The following is an 18,148-nucleotide window of genomic DNA, read 5'->3' as shown; positions in this document are numbered from 1 at the left end:
AATGAGAAGCAGTCCGTGGACCTGCTGATTTTCATATTGACACTGCAGGAGGTTGCATCTCAAGTCGCAAACAGAACCTACAGTAGATGATTACCAGCCAAATGGTGCATGCAGAGCAGCAGTACTCAACAATAACAGGTCAGGTCTTTGTTTCATTCCGACCACGCAAGACATTTGTTTATTTCTAATTGCGATATTTTCTTTTACTCAATTCACCAGAGCATCTGAATGATTGAATAATGCATTGATCACTTATCTTATGAGCCCTACTGTATGCAATGGGATTACTCTGGAAGGCAGAATAAATGCAGTAAATTACTTAAGCATTGTTGCAGATCAAGTCTACCCAACAATGCTGCATAATCGTAAATCATGGTGTTTTTATTTTGTGTCAGTTCCAGCCGTGGCCAGTAATGGGCAGCAATGCACTTCCTTGAAGAGGATGTAAAGACTGACCCTTACCACACGCCAAAGCGCTCAGTGTCAAGGAATGCAGCACGATGTAGGGGGACGGGGCTGACCAGCTGCTGTTTCCAAGAACCCAATTCATCAGCACTGCCAGGGGAGCAGCACTGCCAGCAGGGACAGGTGAAAAGCAACAGGTGAAAAGCATTTATTCAAAAACAGCAACACCATACCATACCCCACCCACTCAACCATCGTGCTGTAATAACTCATACTGGAGTGCCGAGTACAAGGATAGTTTTATTCCATGAGGAAAATGAGTCAAAGTCACGGCTGTCTAGCCCTCTTCAAGAACAGCCCAGACTGGAAAGAGCCTAGTACTGTACAACGATGAGACTGTACAGAGAAACACTGAGCAATAACACTCTTTCTTGTATATAGGATTACCTTTTTTCATCTACTACTTTAAAGGTATTTTAAAGAGCATTTTAGCAGGAAAACTAGTGATAGCACAAGCTGCAGTGACTGCAGTTGGCAGCCAGCAGTCTGTGCTGCTTCGGACAGCTCCTCACCACTTTTGCCCATGGCACTAAACCACAGGAGTGGTTCATATGTTTCTACACAGATAGACCTCCTATGAATACACTTGTCATTCCCAAGATGGGTGTCTATCTCTCCCTGAATTCAGACAGCATTTCAGCTGTTAACTGTTACAAGATTCTGGGGTAGTTTGACTCATCCCCATGATCCCTCACCAGCTGTCACACACGGGGAGGGGGGCTTCAATAAAAGGGTGCTGGCTGAAAAATTGGCACTTTTCTGCAGTTTGTACCAGTTAAACTGCTGCTTTTCATATTGGTGGATGGAAAGTATTTCACACATCTTTCAGTGTCTGAAGCGTCAACCCTGTTGTTTATCATAGTTACACCATGAGAATGAATACAACAGAACATGAAAGCAAAGTGAGGGTTTTAGAAACATTAAGATAAACTTAATAATAAACATAACATAAATGGAAAACAAATGCAATTTGCACCGGAGCAAAATCCTTCTGGACAAAAAAAGGAGCTTATTAGCCCATAGTGCTAAAATAGTGGTGGAACTAACAACCTGCACACTTCTTGCTTGTTCGTATGCAGTTACTGTGAATTTCAGCGCGGTGTGTGTTAAAACTGGCTGACCCCCCTATTGCATCGTGGGCAATACTGAGATTTGACCTTCAGTGTGTTGGCTGGCTCTTTGTACTGGGACCAGCTGCTCAGCTTCTCTCTCAGTCTCCCTGTCCCCCTCTCTCTCTCTCTATGCTTGTCTCTATCCTCGTTCAGACTGCAGCAACCCCCCCACCCACCCACCTTCTTCTGTGTCAGGGGGCTAATATTTCAGCCCTCCCATGCAGGCATCGCACATGTGCTGTCACTCACTCAGAGGATTTTTTTTTTAGAGCCAATTCGGGGACTCAAAAGTGAAACATTTCATTCCGTATGGCTTTCCTGTATGTTAGTAAGTTTGTGTACCCCTTGGACAGCACTTCTATCCATCTGGACAATTTAACAAACTCACAAGGATTGGCAGATGAAGATGTACTCCAAGGTGTTTGCCATGTTCCTTTTGCTGGTGGCTGTTTTCTACCAGGTAAGCACGTTTTACATTTTTGGTAGTACTTTTTTTTTCTTCTGCTTTTAACACTAAAATAGCTAGCTTCACATGTAATTAGAAAGCTAATTTCCAGGTTTGTCCGAGTAGGTTGGTGTGAAAAAGGTTGTAGAAGTGGTGGTTGTTAAAGAAATTAACCTCACAGTAATTATGAATTATCCAAAGTAAATTGGTTTTGGTGTGACGACTCATTAAGGATAGGAAAAAAATACGCTAAAAATGTTTTATATAACTGTGAGCAGTAGGTAACCTTTCTCACACAAGCCCCCGGAAATAGACATGAGCGTTCGACTGAGAAACAGATATGCACAGCCAGTTTTCAAACACTTCATGTTCTTTGAGATGGTGGGATAAGAGATCAAAGATGTTGTTATTTTAACTAAGGGCACGATTTAGAGAGAAATACAACTGTTATTTTTTTTTTTTTTTTTTTTTTGCTAGAGGATTGAATGGGTTGGTGGAGGAAATTGCTTACTCTCATCTTTTGTGATTTTGGGATATTTCAAGTTGAAGTTGGGTAGACCTACTTTATTGTATTGAGCTTATGGAAAGCGGAAGACTGTGCCGGTTTTCTGAGCACCCCACAGTGCTGAATTATTATTATTATTATTATTATTATTATTATTATTATTATTATTATGTATTTCTTAAGAACAATTTCAAATAAGAGCAATTACAAAAAATGTGAATATAGTTAGCTTTAGGAGTAAAATCAAGTACAAGATACAGCAAGTATAGTAACGATTGAGAGCAGTAATAGAATACAGCAAAGTGTGGAGCAGTTAAGTGGAAGTACAAGATGATGCAAGTACTGATACAATTGGGTGCCATATAGTCCAGTATAGTCGAGAGTTGTGAAGTTTACAGATGCTGTCTGAACAGGTGTGTCTTGAGAAGGCGCTAGAAGGTGGTCAGGTACTGAGCAGTCCTGATATCCATGGGTAAGTCGTTCCCCCACTGAGGGGTGTAGAGAAAGAACGGATCTGGAAGCGGGGGAACAGGGGGGGGGGGGCGGGTACAGCTAATCTGCCGGTGGTGGAGTAGCGGAGGGGATAAGAGGGGGTGTAGGGAGAAATAATAGTCTGGAGGTAGGAGTGTGCACAAAGGTCAAGACAGGTCAAATCTGCAGTATTTACTGGCTAATCCAGGGTGTAGCCAAAGGGGTGTTCAACTATGTTCCTTCATGTAACACAACCGATTCAAATATGAAGGCTTTTTCTTACCTTCAAAAAAAAAAAAGCAAATTCATTCCAGTGCAAATGTCTCAAAAATGTAATTTAAATATGTTATATGTTTATTATCATTGTACCGTCATAAAGAAAAAGTGTCAGAGTTCATTAGCTTTTTTGATGTTTAATCAATTTAGAAAAATTCATTTTTTTTTTTTTTTCATTTATGGAGTGAAATTTGCACTAAATGCCCTACCCCTAGTGGCTCTGCACCACCGCGCGTGTGAGAAGGTTTGCACATTAAAATATTTTGCATACATTTAAAGAGTAGATGATTATCTATTGAGGGAAAACAAGATATTATTTCAGCAAAGTGGTTTTAAAAATGGACAGTATATCATTAGTAGCTACTATGTGATTGGGAGGAACTTCTTTGGCCCACTTCTTTCCCACTTGATGTGTGATTTTCTGTGCTCAATACAGTGCGGTCCTTGTTACTGATTTGTCACAGTGCTTGCTGCGTAGGTGTAGCACAGTGCTGAGTTCAGCATGCAGGTGTTTGCAAGAAGTGAACAAACTCTTCAAACTTTTCTTATGGTTGCCACAGTTTACAAGAGGTAGTATATCTCTCCTGGCAGCCACAGCAAGCATTTGTATTGCTCTAGTCAAACGCAGTAATGCAAAAATGTTACAGTTTAATACAAACCACACCTTCTGAACACATGGGAATTAACTGTGTCTGCATTAATACAGGCATATTCACAAAGAATGTGCACCATTAAAAACAAACCCCAGATGTTACAGGAACAAGGTGCATGACGGAGTTCTACAGTAACCTCCTCAGTTGTTTATTTGAAGTATTTTCCCCCTGTTGTTTTACAGCTGATGGGATCATGACCCATAATTATTATTTATTTATTTATTTATTTATTATAATTAATTGTATGTCTCTTTAACACAGACTTTCAAAACACAGCACTTTATTTAATATACCAATACATGTATTTTCTTTTATGCCCTAATGAGGGCATTTGTATTTTACAATCTGGCTGGGAATAAATCTTTAAAAAGAGGCTAACGTTTGATTTTGTACACACGCTGGATTATAAATAGCTTTTCCGTGCAAAATAACGGTAAATTAATTGTATTTTAAATAAATCAAACTGTTCCATGTGATTACATATATATATATATACAGTATATATATATATATATATATATATATATATATATATATATATATATATATATATAATATATATATATATATATATATAAACCTACTTCAAGTGCTAGTAAACATTAGTTAGTATGTGTATTTAGACTCAGTTGGTATTTAATTAAATAATATAAATTTGTTTATAATGTCTTATTATTCCTGCAACTAATAAAGTTAAAACACTTCAATATTGCGCAGAACAAATGCACAAAGTCTTAAATACAATTGCTATGACAACTTTGGGGAAAGAAAACAGGAAGTCAGTAGTTCAGATGAACCATGGGCCTGAAAACCAGGGCATGAAATCAGAGTAATAAGAGCTATAAAACTGCTTGACCATTGCCTGCCTAAAAAACAGCAACATTCTTTCAGCTTTTAAATGTGTGGGTCCTGCATTTTTGTCCAGTTAGTTATTGGTTGAGTTTTTTGTTATTGTGAATGTCTTTGGTTGCCAAGCTGGGAAAGCGCAGTAAGTTGAAAAAAAACACCAGTGTGGATAGACTGTCCTATAACAGCACTGTAATACTTTATAGTCGGTGTCAACATACCAAACTCCACACAAACAGACATGCAGTTTTCCCACAGTTGTATTTATTGTGTTGCATCTTGATAAGTGTTATGATGTATGTACAGTTTCAACAACAACAAAAGGAACCATTACCCGTGTGCGAAGTCTTCGATTATTGAGTGTCTTAACAGTACTGGGATTGTCCTTGATGGTTTGGAATTGAGAGCATAAAAGAGCTGAAATGGTTAAACCCTAGGGGTTTACAAACTGCCCCAGCTGAGAGGCTATATTGCTATTTTCATTTTAAGAAAAGTCACGCCACAGCCATGTCTCAGGCACTATCCCCTGTCAACAGTGTGCATGGGGGAAACCCGTCCTTACTCTAGTGATATGGGAAAGATAACTACACAAAAAAGACCAGTAAACTACATGTGAATCTATGCCCATTTGTATTTATTTTTCAATATAAGACACTGAAACTATTCAATTTGTTATCATAATGTTGCTTAAAGTTAAATTACAGTGAATATTTATTATTATTATTATTATTATTATTATTATTATTATTATTATTATTATTATTATTATTATTAATAATAATAATAATAATAATAATAATAATAATAATAATAATAATAATAATAATAATAAGTTACAGATGTGACACATTCATTTGTTTTTTTGTTCCTCATTTAGAGTTTTCAAGATCATTTTAAAGCAATTCATTTTACCCTTGAGTGTTTTCTATTTTAGAATAGAGAGCGTCAGTGTTTCTCTCCTCTGAGTGCAAGGATTACAGAAGATTCCCAGTGTTCTCAGATTAGTCTCCACTGAGATAATTGTAATTTGGTGACCTACCCTAAATTAAAATCACCCAGCGATATAACAGCTTTTATACAAAATACCAAACAACAAAAACTATGATAACTGTATGAAATGATTTAATGCTGGCATTGCTTAAATTGCAAAAACAAAGTTTAGTATTTTTTACTTTTTAAATAAGGATAGCAGAGCTATAATTAGAATGTAATCCTAGTAGCATAGCCAATACTGTTGATGTGCAAAAAAATAAATACAAAAATCAACTTAAAGAAGAAAGTTTGCTATTTCCTCTTTGTGATTGATAATGAAAACTTAATGTTAAGAATTTGCTGAATGCTGACATCATATTAATCACGACTAGAAGGGACTGCTGTTCTGGGTGAGAGGAATGACAAGATGTGTCTTAAAGGGAAAGTTGTATTTAGATGTGTTGCACATCACTGCAGTGTGTGTGGTTAAAGAGCACTAATGTAACTGTCTGTTCACATGCGAGAGAAGGACAAACGGAGGGACCACAATTCAGTCTTGTTTATGTAAACCTTAGGGCATTAAGACTCAGTCCACTCACCTACAGCTAATGTACTATCTTTCAGAACGTGGGGTGGGGGGCTGCTGGCACGCAGTAAGGACGCTATGAAATCCCAATCTTCCCAACACGCTTGTCCATCCTCTCTAGAACAGACATTTCAAATTGATAACAGTATGAATTATATCAGTAGTATTGTGTTTGACCATGTACTGTACTGTAAGTGTATCCATTCATTTACTGATACAGTGTTTGATTATGGAGTTGTCCCATTTTTTACAAGGATATATTGCACCTGATTGAGAAACATATTTAACAGGATCGATCCGCTGAGCTGCAACATGTCATCCTCAGGAATGGTTTGGCGTCGTTTATAAGGGATGGATAATGAAAGACTTCGAGGGGTTGTGGAATTTGGCCAGAATTTTGTGCTGTTCTGGAATTTGGAAAAAATTAGCCGACAGCACACAGAGGATCTAACACAAATCACTCCAGCCAATGTGCGGCACTTGTGAGTCGTAATTTAAACCCCACCCTAACACAGAATTGGGATTCCAAAGTCACAGAGCCACCATTGTATAAACAAGGAGAAACCCAATCCCATCTACACAGGAGCAACTGCAACTGCTGTGCCAGTCCAGGGGGGGCCTCAAATGTGTAACACAATCTCAAAGTCTCTCCAGCCTGGTCACTTCAAGTGACAGAGTAGACAGGTGTATTGCCCTTGACTAAAATATAGGAAGTCTATAAATTAATTTAAAAAAAGGAATGGGTTTTGATAGGCAGTGTGGCCCTGTCAAGGGACGAGAGAGACCTGAATAAATTAAATCAGGAAAACGAAAGCCTATGAATACAGACAGTCTATAATTTTAGATACAGCAAATAACAAAAGTTTGACACCTTTTTCAACGCCTTTTTTTAAATCTAATCTTATCAAACAATCCTGCGGCTTGCCCAAGCCCCTGGAGAACTGAGTATGCCAAAGCAAGAAAAGTATTTTGTGGGGCTTGTGGAAAAATAAGTGGCTAGTGTTCACAGGACCGACCACATTCTTCAATTTCTATTTTTACAGGAAAGAATAGCTGTGAGTGCCCTGCATGGCAATGGTCTAGATTAGCCTCTCTACCGCACTTCCTGCATGCTCAGCATTGATAGCATTCCTGACCAGTGAATCGGGAGGAAATCCAGACTTCCCTGAAACATGCAGTGCCCTGTTGGTTAAGGGGGGTGAATCTGATAACTGACTCATCCAAACCTTCACAGCTCATGTTTGGGATTCAGAGGCCTGATGTCGGTTGGAGCTGTCTGTCATTAGTTACGCTATTAATGTAGGTTCTTTCTGACATTGTTCACTGGCAAATCCTGCTGCACACAAAATAGACAGCTCTATGTTTTAATTACAATTCTTATTACAATCAAAAGGGAGGCCATGTTTGCCATTTGGGAGAGCTAATATTTCCATTCTAATTAAGAATTTTAGTTATTTGTAGACTGCTGACATAACACATAAAAAAAAGAATCAAAATACCTATAAGGAAGTCTGTTGCCGGACCTTAAAAAATAAAAAGTGTGTCATTGTGTTCCTCTGATAGGAGTAGGAACATTCTCCATGTACAGTTCTATGAGTGTGATGCTCTCCGCCTCTTTCTGGTGGGGTTGTGCTCCAGGGTGACAGCTGCTCTTGAGTGGTATCCCGTATATGTAACACAACCCCACCCCATCCCTCCACGCAGAGCCCTGGGATTCCTGATTCGGGACGGGCTGCAGCCCTGCATTCCAGCCCTGCATACCTCTTGTGCAGAAGATACATTGAATGTTTATTTTTGCTTGTTTAGTTAACTTTAATGCAGATGTGCAGATTTTTAAATACAACACAATAGATTGCTTTGGGATACCTAATCACTTCCTGAGCTGTAGGTCACATTCACCCCAGTGATCAAACTGGTTGCAATCAGACCAAATGATTAGGCACCAAGAAAGGCACAATTTAAAATTGCAAACCACATATTCTGAATTAAGCAAGCAGGGGACTAAAATATCTTCGGCACAACAGGGGGAGAATTAGTGATAATGTTGGCAATGGTTTTAAAAATGACCCAAGTTTTAGTCAATAGTTGTCAACTTTCAGTGGGATTGAAACCATAACCCATTGTGCCACCTGGTGGCTGTTGTTTGTACTTTCATTCATTCCATTGAAGTGAATAGCAGAGTGAGGATCTCAGTTGCCTTGTAAGATTTACATCTTTACATTAGACGTCTCCTGTTACCCATTCATTAATCAGAGCTTAATTACTACTGCTATACTTTATTTGAATTGTTAATTGTAGCAATGCATTGGAACAGGTAGGCAGCACGTCTGTCACAGAACAACAGGCAGAGGAGGACAGCGCAGAGGTTCTGTTTCCTTGGCGACAGAAGACAGTGGGGTCTAGTGGATTACAGAGAGCCAAGAGAGCCTGGGTTATTCCACCAATCAACATCCCTGAGAATACCAAGCAAATCCCAAAGAATGTAGTCCAGGTAACCTTTTAATGTATTCCTTTAGTTTTGTTATTAATTAGGTATTGGGCATTATGTGCTCATGAAACTCTTTATTACATTTGTGTTTCAGATCAAATCTGACACTCTGGAGCCCGGGAAGGTGCTGTATAAGATCCAAGGCCCGGGGGTCGATGAGGATCCCAAAGGATTTTTTGAAATCAATGAAACGACGGGGTGGGTCATTCTAATGAATGTGCTTGACAGGGAAACCCACAGCAAGTTTAAGGTGAGATTTTTTAAAGATATTTTACCCCAGGTAAAGTTGACGTACTTCACATAAACATAAGTGAACGGACTTGCCGTGTTTTCCCAGATCAAAGCCTACGCCCTGGATTTGAGCGGGAAACCCATGGAAGACCCCACTGAACTCGAGATCCATGTGGTGGATCAGAACGACAACCGACCCACCTTCGTGCAAGAGGAATTTACCGGACGCGTTCATGAAAACTCTAAACCAGGTCAGTGGCAGAGAAAGCTCATCAAATTACAGTAACATTTTCAATCATTGGTGGTAACTAGCTAACCAAGCATGATGCAGACCTCAAGATAAGTTATCCAGTGATGTTTCCTTTGCTCTTTAAGTGGCACTTTGGTCCCATATCAAAAGTCAATAGTCTACAACAGCAGGAAGCTATGATACCAATCTCTACATCAGTCTGCACAAGCTTCAAACACATACATTAAAACTACAGTAAATACGAGCGTTCAAGGTTTTAACATCAAAACAAAAACTAGTCAACAGATATGTCTTATTTTTTGGAATTTGTTAGTTAATGCTGCTGTTGTCAGCAGTATATACATTGGTCTGGCATGGAGCCAACATAGCCATCCTATTAAATGGAGAAAAAATGTGATTCTAACAGCTCGACTGTCAATTGGGTCATCAGATAACTTCACAAGACGTTCTGCATGTAGTCTAATGAGCCCCAGTTCTTCCTAATTTGTGCTTTGCTTTGGATGGTTCTCCAGGTACGTCTGTCATGCAGGTTGAGGCAACGGATGCAGACGACATTGAGACAGATAACGCAGCCCTGGCGTACTCCATTATCGGCCAGGAGAGCATCCCGCCATTCCGAATCAATAAAACCATGTTCGGAATCGATGAACTCACCGGTATCATCTCCACCAGGGATGTAGGGCTGGATCGAGAGGTGAGGGAAAGTGATGGAGGGTAGTGTACCAGAGTGCTGTTTTAGGACCTTCGTTTTTCAATAAATTAATATGCTTCCAGTCCACTTGTTGATACATATTCCAGTCAAGTAATCCTTTTAATTGTCTAATGCTCCATGCTTATTTCACATTTCCATATTTCCCATATAATGATGGTATTCTGCTGACTGTAGAAAGGCCTTTCACTGCCCTAATTTCAATATTATTTAATGTGTCACCAAGCTAACCAGGGAGCCCTGTAGTCCAAGAAAACGCTATTCCAGAAAGTATACTGTGTCGAATATTCCCATTCTTTATAGCAGTATTTTGGAAAGAACATTTGTTAAATGTGAAATTAAAAGACATGTGTATTTTGTAACCCTTTTATTTAGAACACTTCATAACTTATAAACCAGCCTGGTAACAAACTAAAAAATGATTGGATTCTGTGCTCTGATTGTTCTCTATTGGTGATCGTTTTGGCCTTGTTGGCATGTCATCTTGCATTGGCGTGACCTCGGGTTTGTTTCTGTCTATTCTGCAGGAGGTGGAGGGGTTTAATATCACACTCCAGGTTGCTGACATGTCTGGCTCTGGGCTGACCAGCTATTCCTCAGCACTGATCTACATCAATGACATTAACGACAATGCTCCCAATTTCACCTCTGAGACGGTACGAATCCCAGTGCTCAGCCACATTACCCTTTTCTTTCTGTGTGTATTACACTGTGAACTAAACATGTTACTTCTTGACTACAGATATATATGTAGAAAGAAAGAATGGGATGAGGAGAGCTGCATCATTCCTGTGTGCTAGCGTGGGTTAGGGAGGAATAAAATAAAACAAAAAACGGGGAGACTCTTCACGATCCCTTACTGGTCAGATGATTTAGGAGGCCAGGCAGAAACGAGCCCGGCCGAGGTGTTGGCCATTATAACCTTAACTCAAAAGGTCAAGGTTCAAGGTAAGATACTATTTCTGTTCCCTCAGGAAAATTGTCATAAAAGCAGGGCAACTACAAGATTCTTCTGTCTCACAGCAATCCAAATGCATTCCATTGCATTATTTGACTGGGATGCTCAACTTTATTTGGTTTCTACTCTTGCAGTTCCAAATGTCAGTAATGGAGAACAAAGTACAGGCTGACATTGGCAGAATCACTGTGACAGACGAAGACGAACCGCAGACAGAGAACTGGTGGGTGAAGTACACCATCACAGCTGGGGATCCGGAGGGGAACTTCGACATCCGCAGGGATGATGCAACCAACGAAGGCATAGTGTCTGTGGTGAAGGTAAGGGTCTGCCATACTGGGCGCTTCTTGTTTCAGAACATCAGGCAAATAAAAGGCATCCCTCCACCTTTTGAATTCATTATATTTATTGCTCAGTTCTTGTGATTTTTTGTATTATTATTTTTTCTTGTAGTTAAGAAGAAGTGGAGGCTTCTATCTAGACTATGTATTCATAAAGCATTACCAGTACTAGTATTGCATACAGGCTGATGCTTTATGAATACTTCATTTTAATAGGATATTCCTATTGCACATGCCATCACCAGGTGACTATATTGTTGTAGGATAAATGACAAAGTACTAATGCATTAAGGGCCATTTCTATTCCCAATTCTAACATGACCTCCTCTTCCTTCTCCCCCCCACTTACCCAGCTGCTAGATTATGAGTCTCTGAATTACTATGAGCTGGTGGTGATGATGGAGAACGAGAGTCCGCTAAGCCTCATGGGTCCCAAGACCCCCCCGAGCAGTGCCACTGTGACCATTAATGTGCTGAACCAGAACGAGCCCCCCGGCTTCCGGCAGAGCCCCCTGAGACTTAGCGTCCCCGAGGGAAGCCCAGCCGGCACCCTGCTAGCCAGCAACATCGCCTTGGACCCAGACAGGCAGGCTCTCCGGTGAGGCTCACTGAACTCCTCCTGGCATTTAAATTGAACAGAGCATGCTATTATTGCTGGGTGTTGGAAAGAGGTCTTTGAAAAGCACACATGTCCCCTGGTGTTGGATTGTAGGTTTTTGCAGGATTTTCAAAGATCAGCTAATGCAATCTGTTTTAGTGGATCTCGAATGGGCTCTGCCAGACATAAAGGGAACAAGATTGTGGATGAAGTCAATGGCAATGTTGATGAGCATTATTTAAGTAGTGTGGATAGGGTAATAGAGACACATTAACAATGGTATAATATTGTCAACTAGACAAAAAGGGATTTGCTAAGTTGTGGTTGGTTTTAAACAGATACGATGTGGAGTACGACCCGGACCAGTGGCTGTTCCTGGACGATGAGTCTGGGGAGATCACAGCCAACAAGGAAATTACCAAGAATTCCCGCTTCCTCACTAAGGACGTCTACATGGCCGTCATCACAGTGGAAGACACAGGTGAAGAAAACACCAGCGCACTTTCCTCCTATGAAGGGGAGGATGGTCCTAAATGGAAAAGGGGGGAGGGGGGGGCAAGCTTTATTTTGCTTTATAAAAATCAGGTCAACCAATTAGATTTTTTCTTTATGCCAAAGGGAAAAACAATGCACTACTTGACATGTATAGAAATAAAACACTCTTGTCTCTTAGAACCTTCTACTCGGTTTTGCGTTTTTCTGGGGTTGTTTTGTTGATGTTTTTGCTCCAAATCATTCCAGGTTGTAGTGTTTAAATCAGGTAACAATAATGGGGCCTCTTTGCATAACTAGGTGCCCCTGTTACAGGTTTCTGTATTACATATACAATGAAACGGTCATATAGAAATAACCTATACCTGGTCTCATCCCTCCACAGGAGACTACCCCAGCACAGCCACAGCCACCGTGTATATCACAGTGTTAGAGGTGAATGACTTTGCCCCTGAGCCCTTTTCTCTGAGCAAGTTCATGTGCAATGACCCAGAGAAGGGTTCTGGTTTGGTTCTGAGTGCTACCGACAAGGACCAGCCCCCTCACAGCGCACCCTTTCTCTTCAGTTTGGATGACAGTGAGCCAGAGAATATTCGGAACTGGACCCTCCACAGAATCAACGGTATGAGCCTGGCACTGATACTGAGACTCTGCAATCATGCATTGATTCCACATGTGTTTAGTATCAAGACTATGGCAATGCTTACAAAACATGGACATTTAATAAAGTATTGTAGTTCACAGACTAGACACGACCAATAAGATATGTGCTGTCATATTATGATGTGTGCGAGCTGCATGCAAAGGGAGCATACTTTTTTCTTCTTTTGATGTTAGATTTATAATATCTGAACATCTGGATGGATTGATTTGAAAATCTGGAGGAACAAAACAGGCACAATTACACATTTTTATAACAAACTGTTCTCCACAAAAAAAAAAAAAAAAAAAAAAAGCACAAACCCACTTGCTTGACTATAAATAGGGCATAATAAATTGCAAGGACGCATTGGTGTGATTTACCATGCTACGCAATATGCATTTATTTATTTATTAATTCCACTAATGTCTTGAAGCATGACCACCCATCCTAAAATGGCAGCATCGTGTGAATGACGTGCCAGTGCAGAGCTGGTCAACCTCTTTGTGATTTTGTCCCCCCGCTCACAGTGTGTGCTGTTGATGTGATTTCAGATACTCATGCAGCACTGCGTCTGCTCTCAGCAGTGGTGGAGGGGGAGTACGTGCTCCCGGTGGTGCTCAGTGACTCTGGCACGCCTGCCCTCGCTGAGATCCACATGGTCAACGTGACGGTGTGCCACTGCAACAACGAGGGAGACTGTCAGCCTATCTTAGCTGCCATCTTCAGCGCTGGAATGGGGCTGAGCCTGGGAGCACTCCTCATCATCCTGGGCAGCATCGTGCTCCTGCTCTGTACGTCAGCCTGTGCTTTAGCATCTGATTTATTCTACTGTAAACCCTGTCACTGTAGCGATTTGCAAGACATCAGACGCCATAAGTTTTACTAATGAACAGCACACAGTAAAGCTATTATTGCTTAGTAACAGTACATTTTGGAACTAGCGATCATTGCAAAATGAACACAGACGTGATTTTTAAACATATAATGCAGTGTTTAAAAAATAATAAAACCATCAATGAATCCTATACGAATCCTAAACCCTTAAATATTCTCTCTGCAGTGCTGTTGTTGATCATGGCTGCAGTGGAACAGTGTCGCCAAAGGCCCATCAGGAAAGGCATGCTGGGAATCTCAGACGATGACATTCGAGACAACATCCTGAACTACGATGAGCAAGGGGGCGGAGAGGAGGACGAGGTGAGTTTAAACACACACATGCAGGCACATCCAGAACCTCATGATGTGTGAGTCATATGCCTAAGAGCTGAAAGAGAACCTTTAATAAACTCTAGTTGTTGTATGCCAAGGGCTGAAAGAGACCCTTTAATGAGCTCTAGTTGTTAAATGAGTCGAGTGATATAAAGGCGAGTGTGTCTGCAAACGGTGCCTGGCGTTTTAGCACAATTGACAGCATGTTGGTTTCTGAATGATCCCTTATATTCAGTTAAGACACAGATAAGGATGCCAGCAATGTGTCCCATTGCACTTCAAACACACAGGACTGATGATGCAAAGAAACTGAAAACAATTAAGATTTATGTGTTGGTGCAGCAAGGTGTAAGTTAGAAGCTGCAAAGTGTGGTAATTGACTTAGAATGGCATCATAGACACCTGTCCAGGTGAAAATAGTGACAGCGAATCCCAGTGTAAGGAACGTTACCCCTGTCTTTTCCTCTTGACTAGAATGCCTACAACATGGACCAGCTGAGGAACCCCAATGAGATCATCCCACCCCCCACCACAGCCATGCCTAGAGGGAAACAGCCAGTCAGGAAAGACACACCCTACAACTACCCCTCCCCCTCGTATCCACGGAAAACCCCGGCCGACCCCATCGACATTGAGGACTTCATTAATGATGTGAGGACCTGATACCAGTTCTATGAGAGTGTGCATTTAAGATTACTTTCATTTTGGTAGTCAAACTGGATTTGTAACTGTATCTTTTGACATTTAAAAATGCATGCCCAAGTGAAATTTGCTTGAATGAAGATCCTCATCATCTTGATGAAGATTCCCCCCGGGTGCTCCCCTCCTACCTCACCCTCTCTCCTCTTCTCTTGGCAGGGTCTGGATGCAGCAGACAAGGACCCCAATGTGCCCCCGTACGACACAGCGCTGATCTATGACTTCGAGGGGGACGGCTCACTGGCTGGCAGCCTGAGCTCCATTGCCTCAGGCAGCTCTGATGGAGACCAGGACTATGACTACCTCAACAGCTGGGGCCCCCGCTTTAACAAACTGGCCAACCTGTATGACAAGCACTGACACACTGCAGCTCTCTCTCACACACACACACACACACACACACACACACACACAAACCCAATCGCTGCCCTGGCTGAAGGGGACCTCTGTGCATCGCTAAAGTCAGCGTGTTTCATATTCTTATTGTAACCCTTCCCCATCATCACCCACTCCAGAACCCCTCTGCCTAATACCAGCTGCTGCAAGGCTTACAGCAGGACTAGGACTTTTTTGACTTAATCATAATGGTTGTGCAGGGCAAATTGGACTTTCCTTGTAAGATCCGTCATGCAATTACAGGTTTTGCCACCTGGTGGCATGTTGCAGTGAAATCCCACTATATCCTAATATAAATACAAATTCAAAGTTAAAGAGCAATAAATATCACGTACGGAATTTCTTTATTTTTTTTTTAAACTGCTGCAGTATGCAATTGTATTTGTTATTTGTTTCTTTGGCTAGGATGGCTGTGACGGGTGAGGCTGGATAGTGGGCAGTGCTGAGCAGGCCAGGTTGAGATTGAGTGCCGGTAGACTGGGCAGATTGATGGCAGGGATTGCAGTAGGTGAACTTTGAGCATGTAAGGAATTTAGCTGGTTAGGTGACAAAAGAACATGAGAACTCTGAGCAGCGTATAACCAAATACATATATTGTACCAATCAGAGTACCAATTTAAGGACTAAGAGTTAAAATCAAAAGGTCCATATTAAACAATAATATTATAATAAATGATTCATATATTGTAAGAGGACCTATCGTATTTGTATCAAGTTGCTCCAGGACTTAAGAATGTATGCGGAACTTTAAAGGTTACGAAGAAGAAGATTTTATTTTTGTGTTTTGTTTTTTTTTTGGCCAAGAAGTCAGAAAAACTAAATAAAGAAACTTGATAATGAGGGTTTGGATAGTAAAGCCTTCTATTAATCTCTTCTGTAGTCAAGGGAGATGGGAAGGAGAGGTGGTAAATTAGGGATTCTATTATAATTTATGCTGGGTTGAGTGATAAAGTACAAGACATTGTGTTTTTTATTTTTGAATTTAGTTTGCTGTTTCTGTTATTTGCATTCATGACACATTGACTGAGATAGAGGGTATTGTTGTATAGAGTTTACCTTTAATCTTGAGGTGTTCTTTTTTGTTTGAAAAAGATTTAATAAATTGAATGTGTTAAAAAAAAACATTCAAGACCTAACAAAATAATATTTGATATCCACCAATTCAATTCAGATTAATTATATTGTAAAACCTGTTGTTTCTTAGAATTTTTTTTTTGATATACACTAATTCACTCTGTTCTTGCAATCAGTTAAAGTATTTTTGTATCAAGTCATGATTTTGTATTACATTTTGCATATATACATTACAGATTAAAAGTAATGCCTTGCCATAGGTTTCCCTTTTGCATTATAACAACTCTCCATAATACTAATGCTTGAGCAGGCGTGTTCATCATAGCACAATCTTATTTCTATAATAAACGTTAAAATATTATACGATAGACCCACTGCTATACCCCATTTTAGGGGAATTATTAATGCAGTTATCAAGGCTATTTTATTGTTCTGTATACATTTCATGTTTTTATATTGAAGCGGTGTTGCACAGTCGGGAACAATTTGTGTTTGTTAGCTGAAATGGGGTATACTTCAAACTGCAGGCACATTAACTACATATAGGAGGCTGTGTGGTCCGGTGGTTAAAGGGCTTGTAACCAGGAGGTCCCCGGTTCAAATCCCGGCTCACTCACTGTGAGACCCTGAGCAAGTCACTTAACCTCCTTGTGCTCCGTCTTTCGGGTGAGACGTTGTTGTAAGTGACTCTGCAGCTGATGCATAGTTCACTCACCCTAGTCTCTGTAAGTTGCCTTTGGATAAAGGCGTCTGCTCAATAAACAAATACAGTTACACTGTGTTTACTAGCCTCATTTATGGAATGTGCACAGTGGTGTGATTGTGAGGATGGAGCTCCATACATTAACATGTACTTAGCCCAATGATTTTCTCAATCATAACTGTTGTAAGTACAATTAAATACACAGTGTAAAGGACTGTGAAGATACAGTACAGTTCAATGGATCTGTATTTTGAAATATATCCTTAATATGCGACTGGAAATGCTAACACACTGTTTTTACTTTTTTCATACGTGTGTGCAACAGCTTGTTTAATTTTTTATGTTTGTTTGTTTGTTTTTTTTTTTTTGGACCAATAAAAATACAGGATTAAGTTTGGTTTACTGTGAACCATGAAAAAAAATGCACATATATATATATATATATTAGTGAAGAATTTCACTATTTGTAAAGGTTCGATAGCACTTCAAGCAGACACCAAAGCAGTACTTTTAAAACACTTTCATGCACTTTTATTAACTCCCCCACGGACTACGAACTAAACTTCTTTTCACGGTTCTACCCAACATCGGACAGCTAAGTCATTTACCAATTTAAAAAAAAAAAAAAAAACCCATAACACTTTGCAAGCACACACAAAAAGGTTTACACACTGCCTTTTTCTTAAGAACCACACAGTTCTCTCCACAATGACAGCCTCTTGCCTTCTCACAGACTGCCCTGAACAAACATTTGGTTACAATTTATATACCTGCCTGCTGATTCCAGGCAGGTGACACTAATTAAATCAATAAAATTGGAACAAATAATTATACCTATGGCTGTGCAAACACAGCCACACCCACACATTGATCTGGCAAGGACAGAAATTAACCCTATCCCTGCCAGCCACCAACACATTTTCTTCAGGCAGGGATTTGTCCTGCCACAAATAAAAATTAAATATATGTTATTACTATATTTGAAATAACATGGCCAGACAAAATGTATGGAACAGAGACCTAAAG

The 18,148-nt window shown here is 40.2% G+C and overlaps 1 protein-coding gene across 1 annotated transcript; it reads left to right on the top strand.

Moving 5' to 3' along the window:
- The first annotated feature begins 1,843 nt into the window (after positions 1-1,843).
- On the top strand, positions 1,844-17,515 carry LOC117425028 (cadherin-15-like). Its single transcript, XM_034041660.3, has 14 exons — positions 1,844-2,037; positions 8,646-8,822; positions 8,914-9,069; positions 9,157-9,301; positions 9,813-9,994; positions 10,537-10,665; positions 11,102-11,287; positions 11,662-11,906; positions 12,245-12,387; positions 12,784-13,020; positions 13,593-13,832; positions 14,102-14,238; positions 14,725-14,901; positions 15,109-17,515. The coding sequence occupies exons 1-14, from the start codon at positions 1,978-1,980 to the stop codon at positions 15,307-15,309; spliced, it is 2,415 nt and encodes an 804-aa protein (XP_033897551.2). The 5' UTR covers positions 1,844-1,977; the 3' UTR covers positions 15,310-17,515.
- Positions 17,516-18,148: the final 633 nt, after the last annotated feature.

The sequence above is a fragment of the Acipenser ruthenus genome, chromosome 20, assembly GCF_902713425.1.
Source record: "Acipenser ruthenus chromosome 20, fAciRut3.2 maternal haplotype, whole genome shotgun sequence".
Taxonomy (NCBI): Eukaryota; Metazoa; Chordata; class Actinopteri; order Acipenseriformes; family Acipenseridae; genus Acipenser; species Acipenser ruthenus.
This window is presented reverse-complemented; position numbering and strand designations above follow the sequence as displayed.